Genomic DNA, 25,070 nt, shown 5'->3' with positions numbered 1-25,070 from the left:
GAAAAAAGGCACCGCAAGCGTGTACAACACCTACCGAGTTGTTTCCTCAATCACCAAAGGTACCTAACACCCTTGAGGAAACCGGCTCCACTCGCAGATTATAAAATCTTGCAAATGTGTTGGGTGTCGCCCAGCCCGCAGCTCAACAAATGTCTGTTAAAGAAGCGCCACGCGCACACGCCCAAGAGGATGCAACGCTCCGAGTGGAGTGCGCATGCACTCCTGGGGGGCGCGGCTGGCCTCTGCTCAAATAAGCACATGAAATGGCCTCCACAATCCAGTGGGATAAACGTTGTTTAGACACGGCACTTCCCTGCTGCCGTCCGCCATAACAGACAAAGAGCTGCTCAGAAGATCTAAAGTTCTGAGTACGGTCCACATAAATGCGCAGAGCGCGAACTGGACAAAGTAAGGACAGGGCTGGGTCTGCCTCCTCTGGGGGCAGCGCTTGCAGGGTTACTACCTGATCTCTAAAAGGAGTGGTAGGAACTTTGGGCACATAACCCGGGCGGGGTCTCAGAATAACATGAGAAAATCCCGGCCCGAATTCCAGGCACGAGTCACTGACCGAAAATGCCTCCAGGTCCCCGACCCTCTTAATGGAGGCCAACGCGACCAGCCGAGCTGTCTTCAGGGACAGAAATCTTAAAGATACTGTATCAAGTGGCTCGAAGGGATCAAATCGCAGGCTCGTGAGAACGAGGGCGAGATCCCAAGAGGGCGTGAGAGGGGGGCGAGTTGGATTAATTCGCCTAGCGCCTCTGAGGAACCGGATGATGAGGTTATGCTTTCCCACGGTGCCGCCAGTCACCGCGTCATGGTGAGCGGAGATGGCAGCAACGTAAACCTTGAGAGTGGAGGGCGACAGCCTGCTGTCCAGCTTCTCTTGAAGGAAAGAGAGCACAACACTGATCTGGCAAGATCGGGGGTCTTCTCTGCGAGAGATACACCACTCAGTGAATAGACTCCACTTCAGGGCGTAGGCGCGCCTCGTGGAGGGGGCTCTAGCCTGAGTGATGGTATCAACCACCGCGGGCGGCAGGTTACCTAAGTCTTCCTCGCGTCTATGGACCACACGTGGAGGTTCCAGAGATCGGGACGAGGGTGCCAGACGGTGCCTTGTCCCTGAGAAAGTAGGTCCTCTCTCAAGGGATCTGCCAAGGGAGGGCCGTCGCGAGGAGGGAGAGCTCTGATATCCAGGTTCGGTTGGGCCAGAGGGGCGCAACTAACAAAACCTGCTCCTCGTCCTCCCTGACCTTGCACATTAACTGCGCGATCAGGCTTACTGGGGGAAACGCATACTTGCGTACGCCCCGAGGCCAGCTGTGGGCCAGTGCATCCGTGCCGAGAGAGCCCTCGGTCAGGGAATAAAACAACTGGCAATGAGCGTTCTCGGGAGAAGCAAACAGATCGATCTGGGCCTCCCCGAATCGCGCCCATATCAGCTGAACAGACTCGGGGTGGAGTCTCCATTCTCCAGAGTGAATCTGCTGCCGTGAGAGCACATCGGCTGCACGGTTGAGCATACCTGGGATGTGAATGGCGCGCAGCGACTTCAGCCGCGGGTGACTCCAGAGGAGCAGACGGCGGGCGAGCTGAGACATGCGGCGAGAGCGCATACCCCCCATGCGGTTGATATACGCTGCCGCCGCCGTACTGTCTGTCCTGACCAGCACGTGTTGCTGCCCCAGCGCCGGAGAAAAACGGCGGAGAGCAAGGAACACTGCCAACAGCTCTAGGCGATTGATGTGCCAATGCAGCTGGGCACCTACCCACAGGCCCGCAGCTGCATGCCCGCCACACATGGCTCCCCAGCCTGTGCTGGAAGCATCTGTCGAAACAACAACATGACTGGACGCCTGTCCCAGAGGCACACCGGCCTGCAGGAACGAGGGGTCGTTCCAGGGGCTGAGGGTGCGGCGACACAGCGCAGTAACAGAGACTCGGTGTGTGCCCGCATGCCATGCGCGTCTCGGAACTCGATCTTGAAGCCAGTGCTGAAGTGGTCTCATATGGAGCAATCCGAGCGGCATGACGGCCGCAGCGGAAGCCATATGCCCCAAGAGCCTCTGAAAATATTTCAGTGGGACCACTAACTTGCTGTCGAGCTCCCTCAGACAGTTCAGCAGCAGGCGAGCGCGCTCTCCGGAGAGGCGCGCTACCATGGTGACCGAGTCCAGCTCCATCCCGAGAAAAGAGATCCTCTGCACCGGGGCGAGTTTGCTCTTTTCCCAGTTGACCTGCAACCCCAAAAGGCGGAGATGCCGGAGCACCTCGTCTCTGTGCGCAGTCAACTGCTCCCGAGAGTGGGCTAAAATCAGCCAGTCGTCGAGATAATTGAGTACGCGGATGCCCGCAAGCCGCAGAGGCGCTAGGGCACCCTCCGCGAGTTTGGTGAAGACCCGCGGAGACAGAGAGAGCCCGAAGGGGAGGACCTTGTACTGCCATGCTCGACCTTCGAACGCAAACCGCAGAAACTGACGGTGGCGTGGAAGAATGGAGACATGAAAATACGCGTCCTTCAGGTCTATGGCTGCAAACCAATCCTGAGGACGAACGCATCGGAGGATGCGCCTCTGCGTAAGCATTCTGAACGACAGCTTGTGAAGGCAGCGATTCAAAACGCGCAGATCTAGGATTGGCCGTGACCCACCGCTCTTTTTGGGTACGATGAAGTACGGGCTGTAAAACCCGCTCTCCATCTCGGCTGGAGGTACCGGCTCGATTGCACCCTTCGCCAGGAGGGCAGCAATCTCCTCTCGCAAGACAGGGGCGGACAGGGGATAGACCCTGGTGAAATACACGCCCGTAAACCTGGGAGGCCGTTTGGAGAACTGTGGTTCGTAGCCGAGTCTGATCGTGCGTATGAGCCACCGCGAGGGGCTGGCCCGCGCTAATCAGGCAGGCAGAGCCCTCGCTAATGACGTCATAGCAGCAAACCTTGACGTACCCGCGGAGGGGCAGCAAGGAGCGGGTGTGCTGATCCGGGGAGCGCGAGGGTCCCACAGAAGAGCTGGAGGAGAGCGTTTCGCTCTGGCTCCGCACCCTGACTCCTGCGCGGAGCGGGTGTGCTGATCCGGGGAGCGCGAGGGTCCCACAGAAGAGCTGGAGGAGAGCGATTCGCTCTGGCTCCACACCCTGACTCCGGAGGGGGGGCTTGGGGGCTGGGAGAAGGGAGACCGTCCCCCCAGCGCCCGTGAGCCGCTGGCGGAGCATGCAGACCTTGCGAGCTGAGAGGCGGCGCGTCCCAGGCTGGCAGGGCCTGCAGTGCCCGTGAGCCACTGGCGGAGTGCACCGAACCTATGAGCTAGAGAGCTGAGCTCAAACTGGCAGATTTCGGGCTGTCACCTCCGGAGAAGTGGAAAAGTGCCCTTTCATTTCATGGCAGTAAAAAGTGCCGTTGGAAATGGCGCCCCGCCCTCCAGCGGGGAAAGAGCAAGTTCCCTCCTCTCCAGATGACCTGTCCCAGGGACGCTTCGCGGTCCGTTTGCCAGACTTAGCGGCGTTCTGGGCAGGGGGAGTGGCCTGCTTCCGAGGTGCTCGATGCGCTCGCTTCGCCAGAGGCGAGTGGGGGGGCGGTGCAGCTCTCGTAGGCGGGCGCCTTCGGCGAGGAGCAGGTATGGATGGCACGGCGGGCGGAGCGGGCTTACGGGGCCGCCGATTAGACATCACCCATCGGACTGCTCTCTCACTGCCTCGAATTCCTGGGTGAATTCGCAGACTGTGTCGCCGACCAGCTTGGGATATGGGCGAGTCAAGAAAGCAGACTTTGTCAACTTTGCGCATATCAACCAAGTTTTGTTAGAGGTGGGGCTTCTGGACCACTAGTGTGGACATCGTCCTCCCCAGAGCACACGCAGCGGACTTAGTAGTCCGAAGAGCTTAGTCGGCTGCGGTGCGAAGCTCATAAGCCTGGGTTGGACCCACCCTCGTGCAGCTCGGCCAGCGCCTGCGCTTGGTAGCACTGGACAGTGGCTATCGCATGCAAGGCGGATGCAGCCTGGTCCGTAGCTTTGTAAGCTCTAGCTCCGAGGGAGCCGAAAACTCACAGGCTTTGGATGGGAGACGAAGCAGACCCCGCCAAGAAGAGGCGCTGCGCGGATTAACCGCCATCGCACACTCAACCTGAGGAATCGCCACATACCCCCTGGCTGCTCCACCACCAAGAGTGGTGAGGGTGGAGGGACACGCAGCACGAGCAGAAAAAAGGTGCTCTTTAAGACCGCGTGAGCCTACTGTGCGTCGCCGGGAAGAAGGGAACGCCCCTCTAGTCGGTCCGGCCGCGGAGCTGGGGCATAAACCATCTCCAACCCACGGCCGAAGCAGCCCGGGAAAGCACGGCTAACACGTCCGTTTCAGTATCCGTTTTGACAGCGCTCACCTGCCTGAAGGGGGCGAGCGGGTCCGGATCATCGTCGGACAATGAAAGCCCACCCTCCGATGCCGCGGAGGACATCTGATCTCCGGTGACAGCGAGCGTGAGAGCTACCATCTGATTTGACGGATCACTCCCAGCGCCCGAAGCTTGGATGGAGCGCTTGGAGGAGCGAGAGGTCCGCGAGCCCTTAGGCGGCGGATTATCTCTCGCTGGAACCCTCAGATCTGCCCGAGCGCCCGCTGCAGAACAGGAGGCGACTGGGGTGGCTCGGTCTCTCACTAGAGTTTGCCGCGATCTCAACTGCGCGACGGTCATGGCATCGTAGTGACGACATGAACCGCCCCCGAGCACCACATTAACACGCTGGACCCCCAAACATGTAATGCAGTGATCGTGCCCATCATCCGGAGCCAGGAAACCCCCGCAACCAGAAACGCACAGTCGGAGCGCCGTCCTGAAAAGGACGTGCTGCACGACTGTGTTGCTCTTTTAGGATGCTTTGCAACAATACGCACCGCTCTGGAGGACCGGACCCAAAGGGACGCCAGGCAAGGGAGAAACCCAGCTCGACCATCTGCCGCTGCGTGGATTCGCTCTGGACCGGGAGACACTCGTTCGCTCTAAGTGGCTGTAGACAGCAGGAGGAACCCTCATGAAGCTCGATCAGAAAAGTCTCTGAAGCGAAAAGGATAGCGTCTGCTGGCGCCAGGTGAGCTTATATACTCAGTTGATTGCTTATGCCGCTCACCTGCGCAGGCTTGCGCTGCCAATTCATTCTTAATTGGCCCGTTCAATACTCTTTCAGACGAGTAGCTTCTGAACCGAACCTCCCAATGCGTGGATTTTAACAATCAAATCCACTTATAGTGCTGGAGTTCCCCCCGAAGGGGAACTGGAGCTGTCTGCGATTTAAATCATGCCGTGTGAAATGAGTTTTGACTGAAAATAACATCAGCGATCACCTAAAGCCAATGAGAGAGCAGCATTCACTTGTGTGTGTGTGTACCTGCAGGCCAGCATAAGGCCAACTTATTTGGACCCAAGAAATTGAGAAAAAACTAGAGGTTTGACAGGAGCGCCCGTGTCTCTTTGACGTTTTAAACAGAAAGTTAAAAAAGAAAGTTGAGAAGAAATTGCTAATTCCTTCCAAACTCAGGTGAGCAAATATGTACATTTTCTACCCCATTAAAGGCTTCTTTCTCGTTGTGTAGTTAATAACAAAAAATATACTACGTGTTTTTGGCTGTGAGACAAAATTCTTCCTATTGTAAAGTTATGCAATGAGAAAGCCCCTGTCGCTGATCCATCTTGCAGTGTAAACAAAGCAGCGACAAAACGCTAGCTTAGATAGTCAAGCAGTGTAAAAACATCTGTGACACGACTACTTTAAAAATCATGCAGTCTGAACTTGGCATAAATGTGTTTGATTTAATAAAGCAAGAGGGTCTTAGTTAGTTTTGCTTCGGGACAAAGTGGTGGCCCAATCAAAAGCTATCAGAATGCAAAACTAAACAAACATTTCCTTACAATCAATCAATTGGGGAAACATATCACACATTTATAAACCAATGACTATCTGCCCGATTAATAAGTGGTCATGTAAAGCCCAAAGTCATACTGTACACAGATTAAATGATATACATAGGTAGAATTTAATCAAATTTTCTATCGCATTTAAGCAGTGTTACATGAATTATTATGGTTTACTATTGTAAATGTTTGTAATGTGCAACCCCAAATCAGAAAAAAGTTGGGACAGTATGGAAAGCAAATTTAAAAAATGTAGTAGTAATTTTAACTTTTTTTTTTTTTTTTTGTAAATTTACTTTGACTTGTATTTAATTGCAGACAATGCAACAAACATTATTTATTGTATTTCTCAGAATTTTTATGAATTTTTTTAATATTCACAAATTCCAATTTTGGTTCTTTCAACACATTTCAAAAGTTGGAACAGTGAAGCATTTACCACTTTGTAATGATGCTACTCAAAAGTTGTCATTCATTTAAGGACTGAAGACACCAAGTGATGAAGTGTTTCGGATGTAATTTGGTCCGATTATTCCTGCAAACAAGTCTTAAGGTGGGCAACAGTACAGGGTCGTCATGCTTCAAAATGCACCACACATTCAATGTTATCTTTGCTAAGGACACTAACACATCCCCATACCATGACAGACCCTGGCTTTTGGACTTGTTGTTGATAACAGTCTGGATGATCTTTCTCTTCTTTGGTCCGGAGGACACGGTGTCCATTTCTCCTAAAAAAGACCTGAAATACTGATTCATCAGACCACAGTACATGCTTCCACTGGTAGGGTGGATGGTAGGGGTTTCTTTGGGCACAGTACAGTTTAAACTGAAATTTGTTGATGTAACTATGTATCGTGGTACTTGACAGGTTTGCCAAAGTAATTCTGAGCCCATGTGGTGATATTGATTATAGATAAATGATTCCTGATGCAGGACCATTTGTGGGATCAGAGATCACCGTAGTTCAGCTTAGGCTTACGCCCTTTTCTAAGTGCTGAAATTCCACCAGATTCTTTGAATCTTTTAATTATGTTATGCACAGTTGAAGGTGAAATATCCAAATGTCTTCCTATTAGGGATGGGAAGATTAATCGATATGTATCGATACGCTGTCATGCGCGTGAACGATGCGAGTGCATCGGTTGAGCAGCAGAGGATGAATGAAATTTTGGAAGCAAATCGAGATGCATCGGTTTTTGCGAGATGCATCGATTTTTCCGAGATACAGCTTATATTTTTAATATAGAATGTATTTTTTATTTATTAACAAGTGTTGTCAACCTGTTTTTGGCGCATAATTTAATCGACCTACATAAAGTAAGCCTTAGCAACGGATTTGCGGATGTGTACACTTACACTACAACTCAGTGTATCAGGTGTGCGGATGAAGCTAGTGGTGCGCCCTCAGAAAGCGCGAGAAGCAAAACAAACATTTTATTCCTCACTGAGTTTAAATCTAAAGTATGGCAAGCAACATTATGGATTTAAGGATGGACGACATGACAGGACAGATGCAATTTGCAAAATGTGCCGCGCATCTGTAAAATACGCGGGCAGTATGACTAATCTGAAATCTCACTTGAAGCGGCGCCACGGTGTTGTTGTGAAAGCATCTTCCAGTGTTCCTGCATCCCTGGCTTCCTGCACTGCTTCAACCAGCTCCAAAAGTGGTGAGAAAAGCATTGCAAGTTTTTTTTTCCATGCGCAACAGTTTTATGCGCTCTACGCCAATAACGAATGCTATTGCATTGTTCATCTGCAAAGATATTCAGCCTAGTGTCACGGAGAACGAAGGTTTTAAACACCTCCTCCTGTTAATTTTTATTTAATTAAAATAATAATAATAATAATATTAATAATAATAATGATAAAAATAATGGGTGTCAATAATGGGGAGGCTAGGTAATACATTTATTTTGTCTTGTTTTCATAGTTGAAAAGTTAAATCACAATTCTTGTTGTGCAATGGTAAACCTTTATGTTAAAAGAGTGCAAATATATATATATAATTTAATATGTATTGCACTTATACATTCTGTTTATCTTGAAAATACTTAAATAATATGTGCTATATGTTCTAAAATGGCCCTCTACTGTAAACTGACACTCTGGCTCTGAGAGAAGCCAGTTTGTAAAAAAAGTCTTGGTTTTGCTTGGTTAATAAATAATCAAACTCATTCAATGGCACAGCATCCTCTTTCACATCATCTCATAAACTTGATCTAATTAGTTAGTGCTGAAATATCGCATCGTATCGTGATATGGGTGTGAATCGTATCGTGTTGCATCGCAATATGTCACAAATGTATCGCTAATATATCGGATCGTATTCTTTGTATCGAGATGCGTATCGGATCGGCATTATAGCTTAGATGCCCAACCCTACTTCCTATCTTTCTTTGAGGAACATGTTTTTTGAACAGTTCAATAATTTTCTCACTTATTGGTTGGCAAACTGGCAGTCCTCGACCCATCTTTGCTCTAAGAAAGGACTAGACCTTTCTTGTATGCTGCTTTTGTACCAAATCACATTTATCCCCTGTTGCAAATGACATTATTTAACCCATTTAACTGATTACTAGCCCTGAATTGTTCCTATCCAAACTTTTTTTGGAACGTGTTGCAGGTCAGAATGACAGGAAACGATGTACATACTGTAATGAAATCAAGTTCAACAAACAAAACATGAAATAGTTTGTGTTCATATTGTCTATATTGAGAAATCACTACATTCTTTTTATTTGTGTTTTCTATACTGTCCCAACTTTTTCTGATTTGTGGTTGTAAGTGTAATTGCCTTAACTAAGTAAAATAAAGTATGTTTACACATTTAAACATGCTCAATATGATTATGTATAAACTATGTTTATTCTTGTCGCAGTGAGGCTAGGTAATACATTTATTTTGTCTTGCACTTAACATAATCTAATGGCTATATATGCTTTTTTATTATCATTCCTCTTATTTTTTTATTCTTCTGAAAATCACAGCTAATAAAAGTAATAAATAAATATTAAAGCTTATAACACAATATGCTTTAATATGTTGTTGCTTTATTAGACTGCACAGAACAACATTATAAAAAACTCTAAAACATATTTAGTATGATCAAACTGTGCTGCTTCTTCTTCAGGTGATCATAACCAAAAGAACCAGAAGTGTTCAACTGTGGCATAATAAAAGCTCCACTTCTTCTTGCTGTGTCACGCTCTTATTTCTCACCACCAATTACTCAAGCACTCTCATTTCATGTCAATGGATTTTAGTCTTACTCTGCTCCATACAACTATAATAACAAGTTTTGAATACTTTAGCTCATCCGTGAACATGATTTCTGCAGGAGTCCCGTAGGATGAAATGAAGATTACAAATCCTATGATTCCTATGATAAAACTGAAACCTACAGATAAGTGTGCTAAAGCAGGGTTGGAAATAAATTCTCCAAGGCTGTGGCTGTTTGACACTGTAGCTTAGTACTGGGATTACACTACATTTAATTCAGGTTATGAGGTCTGAAGAAAAAACTCACTGCTGCTTTCTCAATAGACTCGCTGCGTCTGAGCCGAGCCCTCATGTCCTCCTCATGCTCTCTCTGCTGCTGCTCCTGTCAATTAAACAAACAACACAACATTACTATATGATTTTAAACCTCAGAGAATGAGTGTAAATGCAGTCACGGACACACTCACCCATTTCGACTTCTCCACTTTTCGACCTTCTTCCTCAAGCTGAGCCTGGATCCTCCTGAGAAATAAAATCAGCAGGCAGTTGAAGCTGAAAGATGGACTTATCCCTTCAGACAAAAGCAGGCTTTTATGAGGTGTACCATACAAACCTCTGTTCTTCAATCATCTGCAGCTTTTCATTCATCTTTCGGTCTCTTTCTTCAGCCTCTTTTTTTTCTTTCAGGACTCTTTCTCTCTCCCAGCGTCGCCTGTCTTCTAGAGCCCTTCGACGTTCTTCTTCCTTTCTCTCCTCTTCCTCACGCTAAAACACATTATTTGGCACAAATTTATGATAAACTACTTTTAGTAGCACTGAAAATACACATAATAATAAAATGAAAACACTTTACAACATATTTTTGCCTGTTACAAAAAAGTCACACTGTTGTGTCATGAGTAAGAAACAAACGATCTTAACCAATCATCATTTCTGTCTTTAAAGGGATATTTCACCAAAACATAAAAATTCTGTCATTATTTACTCACCCTCAGGTTGTTTCAGACCTGTATAAATTTATTTTTGTTCTGCTGAACACAAAGGAAGATATTTGGAAGAATGTCAATATCCAAACTGATCTTCTATTTACTGACATTGTAAAAATAAATATTAGGGAGTAAATAAGAGGCGAGATCTGATTAGATACTGACATTCATTAAATTATCTTCCTTTGTGTTCAGCAGAACAAAAATATATACAGGTTTGGAAAAAAAATCACCTGAGAGTAAATGATGGCAGAATTGTAATTTTGGGTGAACTGTCCCTTTAAGTACACATGTGATGTCATCAAAAAGTTGGAACTAGCAACTAACTTCAGGAAACAAGAGCATAAACATGACTTGCTTGTGTTTATATTGTTTCTCTTTTCCTTCTCTATATTTGAAAGTTGTTTACAAAAGAACATCTGCACACTTATTGGTCAACATCACAAAAATAAACAAACCTGTCATAGAAAAAATGTATATCAATATGCTAATCTTTCTGTGACGACAAAGTGAAGAGTCACAGACTGTTTTTCACTGTGAATTTCTGAGTTTCACTGTGAATTGCCCTTCAGAGGGCGATATATCCCATTTTAAATGCACTGTGTGTAGTCTGAACCTGGCATTAAAAAGCTCTACGGGGCACTTCTAGCCAACTGAAAAATTACCAGATCTTTCTGTATAATTTCTGGTTGACTGTTTATTATCTCTTAGTTCCTTATTTTATAGATGTGAAAGCTGCACAATACCAATATACAGTAAGCGTTTGCAATTCAATGGTTTGGAATGCAGACCAACTGTGAGGTTGCTCTATTACTAAAGAAGATTATCACCAAAGTGCAAAATAAAATAAAGCATAAACAAGTTGTAGAAGATTACGTTTGCTATAAATAAATTGTACTTTACTAAATATAATTTTTTCACTAATTAAAATTTTTAAAGATTTTTTTTTAAAGATTTTGTTAATCTGCAAACCACAAATACATTTCTGTCACATAAAACAGAAGAACCAATTATGCAGTAGTCACTGTCAGACTTATCAGACTTTATGATTTGTCAGAATTAGAATAAGGATTTGACTTTAAAGAGCACCTATTTTACCAATTGTTCAAGAAAAGTCTTGTGTCACCAGAATCTGTAATCTGTCTCTAAATGTTCAGCTCAAAACACCCATCAAATTATTTATTACAGCTTTCAGAGTATTGGATTTTCTGCTCAGAACAAAATATAGCTATTTTTGTTAGCTGTGCCTTTAACGCTAGTTCTCCCCGCCCACCGTTCCCATGTGCCTGTCAGAGTGTGCCTCAATCTCCACCTTGGCTGCGCCAGGTAAACAGCACAGTGACAGACATGAATGAAGCAGATCTCACGTGACGGTTTGAGAAATACTACAGTAAGAACTCTCCCAATGATTATTTGATGTATTTGTTGTGAAGTTAATTCTGCAACAATGAGTCAAAAACAACGATGTTTCAAATTTCATGCACATACAGACACAAAGACACACACACACACACACACACACACACACACACACACACACACACACACACACACACACACACACACACACACACACAGTGCGCACGTTAAATTTCCACTGTTTTTGCACAGGAAATGTACCAGGTTACACGTTACTGTCCACTGTATATCTGTTATGTTAATGTACAAAATAAACCTGATTTAACCTCCACAAACTGGGATTGAAGTGTCTTCTTTTATAACTGTACTAACATGAGACTGTAGTGATAAAGACGGTAAAATCGCTGTAATTCATTACAAACATGCACTGTTTTAAAAACATTTTAAACTTGTAAAGCTCATTCTTGGTCACATCTGATGATGGTTAATTATCACAGAGAGCTGAACAGATCTTTTAATCCCAGTAGCTTTGCACACATCTTATCTTGTTGATATGATCATACGAGTTACTACGGAGACATGTTAATACGCAGCTGTCAATCAAATGGGTGGGCGAGGAAACCACACTCCTACGTCACATTAAGGTGGGCATTAAAAAGAAAGGGATTTTGATCCTATATTAACGTCAGGGAAAAAAAGAGACTTATTGTCTTTATATCATCCCAATATAACTGTGGACACACAATACATACACAGTTCTGTTCAAACAGCTTACAGATGATTTTCATTATAGGTGACTTTTAAAATAACAGAGATAATTTTGTTATTTGAAATCTGACACACCCACAAAGCTGGAGGAGCCTGCCCAAAGGTTTTAAAGTACTATCTTCAGGATAGCGCAATGTTTTAAAAATGGTTTTCACAGGATGATTCAAATTTTGAATTTTTTGTGTTTATAAAAATATGTCATGGGAGGGAAAGGCAATACAAATAAGAACCTTCTTAATTATAGTTGGAGAAAGAATGAGCTGTTAAGTGAAACTCCAGATGTAAAGATTGTTGAGCTGTACTGTACCTCTGCACGTGCCCAGAAGGAGTCTCTGTTAATCCGTCTCATCTCCATTGCAGCATTAGTTTTCCTGTAGTTTGTCCCCTATAAGTGTGGCACAAAAATGCAACAAAAGACCAAAATTAACCTGAAACATCAATGAGAGACAATATAGATGATGTGTATCATTATTCTCACTGAGAAACAGACTTCTTCAATGTTAATGAATGAATCTCTTGTACAAAGCAAAGGCTTTGGGTTTTTTTGTGGTAACTTACCACAGTCTCCTCCTTATCCACTGTCTTTGAGGGTCTCCTCATTCTCTCCATTGGTGGTCGAATCTTTGCAACCGCAGCCAAAATCTGCTCCTCCGTCACCTCATCTTGCTGAGAGGCTGTAATAAATGCTTGAGCCTCCTGTAATGACACAAACATCAAGAGACTGACCATCGTTGAATTGCTCAATTATAAACACATTTTTGAAACTGGGCAATATATATGCAGTTGAAGGCAAAATGATTAGCCTTCCTGTGAATGTTTTTTTTCTTTTTCTTTTTAAATAAGTCCCAAGTGATGTTTATTAGAACATTTCCACTGTATTTCCAATAACATTAAAAGTGTAATTTCTTAAGTTTTGGCTGGAGTATAGGCAGTTTATAAAAACAAATTTAAATACAACATTGTCAGTCCTTTACGAAATTATTATTTGTTTGATTGGCTACAGAACAAACCACTGTTTAACAACCACATGCCTTATTAATCTAACTAGCCTAATTACCCTAGATAAGCCTTTAGATTGCACTTTGAGCTAAATAACTAGTTGCAAAAGAAATGAGTCATTAAAACTATTGTTTAAAAATATGTTAAAATACATATATTCTTTTTTAAACAGCACTTGGAAAATATTTTTTTAATTATTAAGATTTCAAAGGAGGGATAATCATTTTGACTTCTACTGTAAATAATAAATATATAGGTTTTCCAGCAAGTATGTGTCTCATCCATACTTTAAAGAATACAGGGATACAAATTAGTCTCACGATTAAGCCATGTATGTTAATTTACTTTGAAAACTGTATTTTTGTATATTTTTTTATTATAATTAATAATATAGATATAATATTTCTTATGTGTTATATTGGGCGTCACGGTGGCGCAGTGGGACAGCAAGAAGGTTACTGGTTCAAGCATCGGCTGAGTCAGTTGGCATTTCTGTGTGGAGTTTACATTTTCTCCCCATGTTCGCGCGGGTTTCCTCCGGGTGCTCTGGTTTGCCTCACAAGTTCAAAGACATGTGCTATAGTTGAATTGAGTAAGCTAAATTGTTTGTAGTGTATGAGTGTGAATGAGTGTGTGGGTGTTTCCCAGTGATGGGTTGCAGCTGGAAGGGCATCTGCTGCGAAAAATATGTGCTGGATAAGTTGGTCATTTTGTTCCGCTGTGGCGACCCCGAATAATAGGGACTAAGCTGAAAAGAAAATGAATGAATGAATGAATAAATGTGTTATATTATATGTGTTGTATTTTAAACACTTATTCCAATTGTTAAAAAATCGCTGAAACGATAATTTAATTACATTCAAAATTAGAAAATATCATTCAGCTTTCATAAATTCAAATACATTTTTATACATTTTTATTTTTATATTTTCTTTTCTTGCGGGTTCTTTGTAAATAATTGTAAAATTACATTTTTTGCCTTGTTTAAACCTTGTTTGAACATTATTTTCTATTAATTTTAATCTGTGTAAAATCAGGATGTTTCTTACTGGATGTTTTTTTTTTACAGTACTACAACAGTAATTAAGTACAATATGAAAAAAGGAACATTTTAAATCATTTTATGTGAATATTTTAAAATGATCATGTATTACAGCTGGGCACTATTTTCATGTGCTGCATATGCCATGATACAGCAGAAAATTGCTTGATTATTACACCAGAGTATAGTTCATAGCTATATCGACCTAAAAATAGCAACTTTTCATTTTCTGTCAGTCACAAGTACATGATATAACTACAGAATAGTCAAGATATAAATAGTAAAAATTATTGAAACTTTTATTTTGAGCGAGATGCTAATGGTCTAATCCAATTCGATTATTTATGCTACGTGAAGTTTCATTTTAAACTAATTTGGAGAGGAGCACGTGCTCATGATTGACCCAGCTGGCCCTCGTTAGCTAATCATGATCTTCCAATCAAAGGATCCCAAGTCACTATATATATCCTCATTTCCTTTCTACAACTATCTTTGTCTGGAAGAAACCCCCCTCCTCCCCATCTTCCACCTTTATTCAGAAAGGGCGGCATGGTGGCCCAGTGACTAGCACTGTTGCCTCACAGTGAGAATACCAAAAGCGTCGGGTCCTTGCTGTGCCATCTGGTATTTCAGTGCGGAGCGTGCATGTTCTCCCTGTGTCCGCGTGGGTTTCCCAAAGGGTTCCCTGGTATGCTCTATATTTTAGATAAAATAAGCCTAAATCTTTTTTTCTAATGTCTTACTCTGAGGAAGTTCACACTGGCCTCAGCAGCAGGGGAGTTTGAGATTGACCTGAGCTCACTTTCCCGTCACTCTTTGAAAGCGGGGAGCCCTGGACAGGAGGATCTCTTGAGCTCAGGGCTCTCTCCCGGGACAGCACACCAAACAAGCTATGTATAGATCATGAGCTAAGTGTGAACTCTTGAAGCTAACTCAACTGTTTAACACTAGGTGACATGTAAAATGAGCCTATTTCCAAAAAAAGTGCAGTGTTTCTTTAAGTGTCAGAATTATTATATCAGAAGCAGGATGTAAGAATGTATAGGCCTAAAACTAACAACTCCACATACTAAATATTTCCTTATAAGGGATTTTTCTGTCACCAGCATTCATTAACAGCTCTGAGGTCACTGAGATAAAGATCCTCGGAGGATTTCCATGACAGGATATCATAGTTAATCACTGCTCAACAAAACACATCAAATCACTGTGAGTGAATCTAGAGTATTCGCTCAGAGTGAGTAATCTGGTTTGTGGGAGGGAAGGGAGCAGAAGAACACAGAAACAGAGACTCATTGCCGCAGGGCCTCATGAGTGCAGATTGGGCTCTGACCCAACAAAACCCACAGCTCTACAATGGATTACCACGCTGTTACATTCAGCTCTCTTTCCACATTTTACCAAACAACTTCAACGTGTCCGGACCGATTCGTTCACTCACTGCTTTTACAGTGACTCTGCTGATTTCATCTATAGAACATTATGTTGAATTCGGGCTAATTTTCTCCTCCCTACTTTATCGCGTCAATCCTTTTTTCCACTCAGGAGGAGTTAAATGACTTAATTCTCTGTTATTACTTGCTTTAGATGAGCCCCTTGACATACAGTTAGCTTCAGGGCCTTAGCAGTATTAACAGGACTGAGGACAGATGCTCTACCATACACACCTCACGCCTGCAGCTCATTGTTAGAATACACCAGCGCTTCAGACTATAAAAGCTCATCTCACATCAGTCAATCATGCAGAAAACCGAGACCTACAATACTGATCAAGTATCCGGGCTCACAAATATTTTGTTCTGCATTATGAAAATTTGCTTTACATTACACAAGGTTTGTTTTTCCAAATAAACGTGGTTCATTTTAAACCTTCTAAATATTAAATTCTTAGAATGTTAGTAATCCATACATACAATGCAAAGAAAGCAAAACAAATTAGCTTAGAAAATAAGGTGTGTGTAATAAAATGAAATAACACAGGGAAAACGCATTAAACACATCAAGAAAGGGAAGTGTAAAAAGGCATGGAAAGCTCAGACTGCAGCTGAAATCTCTCAGTAGTTAGAAAGAAACCATATCCCTAGTTAATGTAAATTAATATTCGCTGCTAATTAATATTAGTGGCTAATTTCATGCCAAGGCACACTTTTTCACAAGGTTCAGGAGGAGATGGAAGCTTTAATATTAACATATCATAATGTTGTTGTAATTGAGAAGGCTGTGAATACTTATGTACATGGGATTTTTCAGTTTTTTTATTTTTTATAAATTTGCAACAGTTTAAAAAAAATATGTGGTATTATGTGGTACTGTGTGTAGAATTTTGAAGAAATAAATGAATTGAATCCATTTTGGAATAAGGCTGTAACAAAAAAATGTGGAAAAAGTGAAGCGCTATCAATACCTTCCAGTTGAACTGTATGTGAGGATTAACTTCAAATTGCATTCAAAAAGCAGTTTACAGGTCATGACAAATTAGACATACTGTTGACCCAAATGCAGAGCTGCCGACTGCATGACATAATTTCCCAACAGGTACTGTTTACTAAGAAGGTGATAGTGCCAAATATCAGCCTGGTATGCACAATACAGAATTTTTGACATTTCCGCAGATATGCATAAACATTTTGTTGATCATTTTGTAAATCTTTTGTTGAAAACACTTTTTTTTAAAAACTCAATATAATTTTTTCCCCATTTTTGGTTATATTATTGTCAGGTAAATGAAGCCTAATATATATTAAACTATTAAGATATTCACTTCTCAATTACTACTGCACAGGCTCTGGCTCCAAATAAAGCCATCAGTGTAAGATGTCAGCATTCATCTTTGAGGTATCTTGGGTTCACTTTTAGCAGAAGTGGTGATGTGTTGTCCATTTTACTTATTTATTTATTTATTTTTTTTGATGAATGCAGCCTTGGTATGCAGACCTTGAATGTATTGCACATTAAAATAATTAATTTCTATTAGTTTTATTAATGCAAAATGAAAAGGTGGATATATTGGTATTAATAGTCTTCTCTGATGACTGCTGCATATCAAACATCCTCCTTGATGACTCTTCTGCAAAAGCAAACAGTCCTACATTTCTTTTTAAGCACTAAAGCACCGACTAATCATTCTGTACACATGACAGCTTTTACTAGCACAGACTCGCCATGAAGAGACAATAAAAAGTGTGAGTGATAAATGGAGAAAGCAGGGAGGGGTAACTGGAGGGATTTCGATTGCACTGTGGCTCATCTTGTTACTGATATGCTGTAGGCACATCTCAGAAGCCAAGATGTGCCTGTGATAAATGAATTGGATTTTACATTTGATTCAGTTCCCTATCCCTGAGTGTATTTGTAAACCAGGCCTGGACTAAATATCAGAAAAATGAGTGTGTTGTTGACCTCTGAATCTCTCTTTACATTAAGATGCATTTTGGTAAATCAGATCACAAGAAGCTGAAGGAGACTGCTGGTGTTTTAATCTGTATGTTTGCCCTCATTTGACAACACCTGCCTATTTAAATATCTTTATCTTGATTTTGAATTTTGCCGTACAGCCCTATCTGAAAAGCTTAATAGTCAGTTCCCATATACATCTGAATTAAGAATCATCCACTTGTAATCAGAATCAGCTTGCAAACATTTTTTTCTATTGCGCCATAAAGGTGCTGCATGTAAGTTTTTGACTCTTCTTAAGTATAATAATACCATAATAAGGTTACAGATATTTAAGAAACATTTAAGTCAACATACTTGCTGAAAAACAATGCTAAAGTCAGATATTCTGCTTTGAAAATGCCTGTTACTGAATGTCTGTCTTCGTTTTGGTTCCTTTACCCCCCAATGCCACTTATGTCAATTATATTTCAGCAGCCCGGATCGCCTTGAAGGAAAACAATGTATTTGATTCATTTAGTCATGAAAGCTCTCAAAGTATGTGCCCACAACCAAAAATGTGACCTACGGTGGACAGTTACAGCTTCCGAAATGAGACGCAGATTCAGAGTTATTATATTAGTTAGCAAATAACATACATATTACAAACGTAAACATTAGGTGGACAGTAGTAATGCGCGGATGGCGGTTATATCTGCGGGCGCTGTCGATAATCCACGGGGCGGGCAGGTTGGGTAATAAAAAAATACATTATGATTAATTGTGGGTGGGTCACGGGTGGATGTAGCAGGACATGGCAGTGGACCAGTGAAAAGCAGAGTGTAAGCTTTGAAGAATGGGATGTTAAGACGCCCAAAATAATGGATGAAGTGCAAGAGTACTGTTCAAACTATCAGTTAGTAGAGTCATCAGAGGAAAATCTGCTATAGTTCTGGGAGAAACATGATTGCTTATTTCCATGACTGCATCGCCTTGTGAGGAGAATCTTGTACATTCCTACATCAAGCGGTGCGAGCAAACACTCATTCAGTGTGGCTGGCCGCAATTTGGAGGTGAGGCGAAATCGTCTGAAATTAGGCACAGTATATGCTATTCTGTATTTGCACAGTGCCAAGAAAAAGGCCAAGTAAACATGCTGTAACATAGCTGCCATTTAGGCCATACCTGCCAACACTCCTGTTTTTCCCGTATTTCAGACCCATCTCCCACCACCCTCCCATTTTGTTATTTCTCCCGGAAAACTCTCGTAATTTCATCCCCACCAACCCCCACCACCCGGTCCTCAGCATTCTATAACACCCCCGGATCACCAACTTTGGTATAGGTTCCGATTGCATCGGCTGCCTGAAACCTTGTCCATAGTCGTTACTTAGCTGTGTTATTCAGACACCTCACGCCCGACACCTAGACATCCCCACAAATTTCAAAGTGTTTACAATTAACATATTATTTTACTATCAGAGATGCTCAGATTAGCTCACTGAATCTGCTGTTAATACCCATGGTGACGGTGGTCATCATGCCTAAAACCAAGAGTTAAATTATTAAAGTGACGTTCAGGTACGGGTCGGGTGTGGATACATATATCAGATAAAACTATATGTGCGGGCGGGTGGCGGGTGGATGATTATTATAAAGCCACGGATTCGGGTGACATTACAGCTGATCCGCGCATCTCTAGTAAGCCTGTTACAATGTAACCCTGTGTCCTAACAACATGCTACATGTATGTGACATTTTCAGAGATACGTAATTGGGCTGTTTGCACCAGAAACAGCATGACAACAATTTAAATACAGCTATTCAGAACAGAGGTCAGAATAATGCCCTTACTGCACTCTAGTGAAATGGTAAGGTTTATACTTTAATTCATACATATTAAACCTCTTGAACATTGTTAAATGTACATGCTGATATCACTGATAGGTGTTGGGTTGCACTAAGTCACACTTCTAAAGTTTAATTTCAAACAGTTAATTTTATCTGAGGTGAACTATATGCTGCTGCTTTCAGTAGTATGGCAATACATGTCATGTAAAATGACATTCAAACTCACATTAGCATTTAACACTGAATAAAGCATAGCAGTGTACCTGAGGTGATCATTGTCAGTTTGTCCTGTTGTTCAGCTGCAAGAAATAAATATATATATTTGAGGTGTTGGTTAGAATAAAAACTCCTTTTAATATGGAAAATAATTCTTCTATCGCATGCTGTTCCTTTTAAATTTAATTAGCCTTAAATCAGCCTTTAGGCTCGATATCCAGGCACACTCCTGTTAGTGTACTCAATCTGGCATCCTGCTCTTGCATGCATTTTGAACCAGGAGTGCAATACCTAGTCCAACCACTGGGTGTCAAACTTACATACTGCAGCTGAAAACAGTGATAGTTTGCTTAAAAATGTCAATTCTGTCAGCATTTATTCAACCTCAAGTTAATTATTACTTTTTCCATGGACCACAAAGAAGATAATGTTTTTTAAAATAACTGAGCAAACAATGACATAACTCTAATTATTTTAACATAGGCAAAGGCATCTGTGGACTGTCTGTGAATCAGAAAGGTTTTCATCTGTGACTTGTGGATTTGTCACACGCTGGAGATTTCACAGATCCCTCAATCCCAATTTAGAAAGTGTTATCATTAATTTACTGCAGGACCGTCGAGACAGAACACTGTAAATGCCTGTGACAGCTTGTCTCCGGCCGTCTCATTTTATGGCTATAACGGGGTCCAGTCCCATACAGTATAAGCTCTAGTTGGTTGCGGGGGGAGGCTCAGCCTCTCCCACGCTATAAAACTTCATTCCTGACCTTATGAAAGTTCATCAGCTTGAACAACCATCAATCAACACAGAAATAACCCAACAAGATTTCACTCCAAATGGGAATATCATAAAAGAAACTTGTAATCCATTCATTCTGACATTTTTCAGACGCACACACACATACTGCGGATAAACGACACAATACAAGGTCATGAAGGTTGTCGATCTCAAAAGAGAGAAAGAAACACAGAGAATTGAATAAACAGCATTCTTGGCATGCCTGGGGAGCTGACCGGGCAATGTCTTTATAAGGCAATCAAAACCCCAGACAAAATCCCAGACATAAAGTACGTTTAACAATCTTAAGCAACCAAAATAATAATAATAATAATAATAATTAATAAAATATGGAAGTGTTAAAGCCCCATCATCTGGGTGGTGAAGTAAATAAACCCACAGACGCGTACTTAAGATACATAAAACTTCCTAAGAGATACTAATGCTAAAACAATCATTTAAAAACGCATAAAACAAACACTTTTAACCTTTCCCTTGACATAATTTCTGCTTTTATCAGTAGGGCTGCGTGGTGCCTGTCAGCGGCACAATTCGTTCTTCAGGAGAACAATAGGGCATGACACCGGAGGAAGAGTTTAATACAATAAGAGCTGGCACCAAGCTGCTAGCCATCACTTCACAGATACGAGCGAAGGAAGGAAACCATTTACAAGAGGGAAATCTCAGAATAAAACACAGGAGTGCATCTGTACACATGTTGGGAAGGTTTGTGCTTTCAGTTTGTGTGTCAGAGGCTGATTTACATATCCTGTCCCTTCATTCAAATGAATGGGCAGAAAACAAGACACAAGACACAAGTTTACTTTAACCATTTACTTGCCTCTTTCATTTTTGTATTCGTTTATTAAAAAGCACACTGACTAACTGCTTGACATCGCTGCTTTCATATGTATATGAAGTATGCATACATGCAAATCAATTACGTTTTTTGAGTGTGCAAAGAGGTTAAGATAAATCAGATTTTTCAAGAAAGTAGCAATGTAATACTGTAAAAATATCTGTAAATTAGCAGTTTTCTGTATTTTGTGAACCGTGTTTTCCCCTATATTTATGCTTCTGAATTGCATTATGCAACCTTGATGTTTATTTCAACAAGTTTTAACCTTGAAAAGTTAGAAAAGGTGATTTTTATTAAAATTTTTAATAGTTTAAAGTGATATATTATATGGGTTGATGTTGTATATTATGCTAATATGTCAATATATATGCTAATATTCTAATATGTCAATATAACTCACTTTGTTGGTATAAAACCCCATATCCCCTCTAAATGTAACAAATGTGAACCTGCGGAGGGTTCCTCAGGACATCTTTTTTTGGTCATGCCAGTTTTGGAGTGAAATTTAAAAGTCTTTTTTTGATCCAGCAATCATTGTTTTAGGTCGGAACTCACTTTGTGTGTTCAGTCATCAAATTAAAAAAGCTTTCCAATATGGAATGGCTGTTGAAAATGATTGTTTGTTTATGGAAAAATGAATCAAAACCACTGTGTTATATCCTGGCTTTCCTGAACTCTACATTAACACTTAACATTTAGAGAGACTTAGACACAATCTTTCTGATAGAATTGCTGGCTTCGAAGCCACCTGAAAATCTGTCAAATGTGAAGGATAACAGTTTAAAGGTATGACCCTGTCATTTTTTGCAAGATCACCATATTGCCTCTGCCCACTGGCTTAGAAATATATGTGTAACATTGTTATCCTATGAATAAAACTGGAGGAGCGGATACATCAATGGTTTTAAAATCTTTTTCTGTCTATTGTCTTTTTTATGTTTTGTTTGCCGTTTCTTTTCTGTCTTTATAATTGTTGCTTTCTGTTTTGCTCTGTGTTGCTTTAAAGTCAAATAAAAATATAATATTTAAAAAAAGTCACTTTATTAAACTCTAGAGTTGAATTTTCAACATCAAAAGTTGACAGATTAACATCCAATAATGCAATTCACAATGGTAAATAAATAAAAAACACAGAAAACTGTGTATTAAAAAGTATTTTTACAGTCTCGTCACCTTAGAATTAAGGTTCTATCTGACATCTTCGTCAAAATTGACATTCTTTAAGTTTCTTTGAGTTATTGACATTCCTATTAAATGACAACTTATTTACATTATATGATGTTTTTTATAAGTTGTTTACATTTTATTTAAAAAAAGCAAATGTTACACACATACTGTTTGCTATGGAATGCAAAAACTTTAAAGCTCAATATCTCAAAATCATTCAGAACGCAGATAGAACCTTATAATTCCAAGCTGACGGTGTAGGAAAAGGAAGATAACATCACATAAATCAAATAAAGTAGAAAAAGAAGAATTGTGAGGAATCAGATTATCTGATAAGAAATGTCTAACAATCTTAATCTGTCATTCATTTCGCAACTCATAAACAGCTACAAGATAAAAATTATTCAACTGCTGTAAAATCTGTTTGTTCAAGATTCCTACACTGTCATTCATACCGCTTTTATTTCTCATTTGTAAATACCTAATTTATGAGAAACTATGTCTGCAGAACTCGATTATGTGAATGAAGACAAAACAAAGGCATCTAGTTGTGGGCAACTGTTTTTTGATTTACCTTGAAGAAGTTCTTGATGGCAGGCACATGACTGGCACATTCAGCTCTGCGAAGCTCATCCACACCGTCACCAACCTGCACAATGAAGACAAAGAGATTGTATTTTAAAAGAAACCTACAACCTATAGTCCCATGAGGAAAATTAGGAGGTGTAAAGGGATAGTTCACACAAAAAAAAAAAATTCTGTCATCATTTAATCTCTCTTCGTTTGTTCTAAATCTGTTTGAGTTACTTTCTACAACTCAAAATATACAAAAGAAGATATTTATGAAGAAAGCTGGAAACCTTTAACCACTGACTTCTATACAATTTGTTTTTTTTATATATACAATAAAATTTAAAGGTTTTCGGATTTCTTCAAAATATCTTCTTTAATGCTCAACAGAATAAAAAAATCATAAAGGGTTTAAATTGATTTATCTGAATAAACAGTGAGAAAATATTCATTTTTGGGTCAACTATCCCTTTCAAATAATCAAAATATAAACATGCAACATGTGAAACTAAATGGACACACTAGCATGAATAAAAAGGTTGGTAAGATTGTTTTTCAAAACTAGTCTCTTATATTCACCAAAGCTGTATTTATTTGCGCAAACATGGAATCAAATGTCCACATATTGTGATAGGGTGACCCCCTGGTTACCTGTCTGTTGGGGACAGCAAATGTGATTTTGCAGGACACGTGGAAGAGAGATACATTTATACTACTAGAGGACTAGAAGTAAACACTTATTTGCATGAGATTTTTTATAGTTGTCCAAAAAGTCATTGTTGGAATCAAAATAAGGTTAGATGTTAGTATCAGTATGTTATTCTTAAGGACATTTATAGGGCAGCGTGCTCCAAAACAGTAACAAAATTCACATTAAATACATACAAACATCCAAAGCTTGCAGTTTGTCAATTCTGAATCATTTTTTGACGTTACCTCTTATTTTCTCATCAAATCTTCAGACCAATCAAATGCTCTCCAGTAACAGACATGTCCCGCCCCCTTCACAATAATAATAATAATAATAATTGCTTGCATTTATATAGCACTTTTCTGGACACTTAAAGAGCTTTACAAAAATCCGCCACCTGTGTGCAGCATCCACCAGAATAACACGACGGCAGCCATATTGCACTAGACAGCACACCAAACACCAGCTGATTGGTGGAGAGGAGACAGAGTGATGTAGCCAATTATCATATGGGGATGAATAGGAGGCCATGATGGACAGAGGCCAGTGGGCCAATTTGGCTAGGATTAAACCCCTACTCTTTTTCGATGGACATCCTGCGATTTTTAACAACCACAGAGAGTTATGACCTCGGTTTAACATCTCATCCAAAAGATGGCACACACTATAGAGTCACCTTCACTATACTGGGGTATTAGGACCCACACAGACTGCAAGTTGAGTGCCCTCTACTCAGTGGCGTAGCGCAAAATGCGGAGGCCCCCCTGCAGGGATCACCGACGGGGCCCCCAGTCGAAGGTGGGCGGGGGTGCTTATACAGAGATATACACATATATCTATGATCGGGAGTTTTCCTGGATGTTAGTATGCAATTTTTTTAATGAAAATTATAATTTTACATCACTTTTCTACATTGATGGATCACTGATCGCACGGGCATTCCTGACAAAAAGCTTGTGTTTGCGTGTACAGAAATTTACTATTCACCCTCGCTGTTAAATTTGATCTAATCCGTGTCCTGAAACACATCCTCCTCTCCTGCTTTCACTTCTCATACTGACGGAGGGAGCGATTCGTTTGTGAATGAATCCCCCGAATGTCTCTTTCACTAGCCGACATTAATACACGTTTCTGGCAGCGCAGCATCTCGTTGTCATATTTATTTTGCATTGTTTGCTGATTTTATTCAACAAAACTAGCATAAGCCGAGTATTTAGTGCGAGTTGGAGCTGCTTTGCCTTATGATTAATGCAGTAAGTGACTGTTATCATCAATAA

The 25,070-nt window shown here is 41.1% G+C and overlaps 1 protein-coding gene across 4 annotated transcripts in view; it reads right to left on the bottom strand.

The window, feature by feature from the left end:
* The window catches only part of si:dkey-40c11.2, an 83,286-nt gene that overhangs the window by 13,437 nt on the left and 44,779 nt on the right, over positions 1–25,070 (bottom strand). For all 4 annotated transcript variants that reach the window (XR_012406294.1, XR_012406295.1, XM_005165436.6 and 1 more), the window contains exons 4-9: positions 23,107–23,181; positions 12,805–12,942; positions 12,554–12,631; positions 9,747–9,898; positions 9,601–9,655; positions 9,441–9,515 (exon numbers count right to left, since the gene is read on the bottom strand). Coding sequence is in view for 2 of the 4 variants with exons in the window: in XM_005165436.6 (XP_005165493.1) it covers positions 9,441–9,515; positions 9,601–9,655; positions 9,747–9,898; positions 12,554–12,631; positions 12,805–12,942; positions 23,107–23,181 (573 nt within the window). In the remaining 2 variants the exon portion in view is untranslated. The remainder of the gene's footprint in view (positions 1–9,440; positions 9,516–9,600; positions 9,656–9,746; positions 9,899–12,553; positions 12,632–12,804; positions 12,943–23,106; positions 23,182–25,070) is intronic.

The sequence above is a fragment of the Danio rerio genome, chromosome 5 (genome assembly GCF_049306965.1).
Source record: "Danio rerio strain Tuebingen ecotype United States chromosome 5, GRCz12tu, whole genome shotgun sequence".
Classification (NCBI taxonomy): domain Eukaryota; kingdom Metazoa; phylum Chordata; class Actinopteri; order Cypriniformes; family Danionidae; genus Danio; species Danio rerio.
Note: the sequence above shows the minus strand (reverse complement) of the source record. Positions and strands in the feature narration are given on the sequence as shown.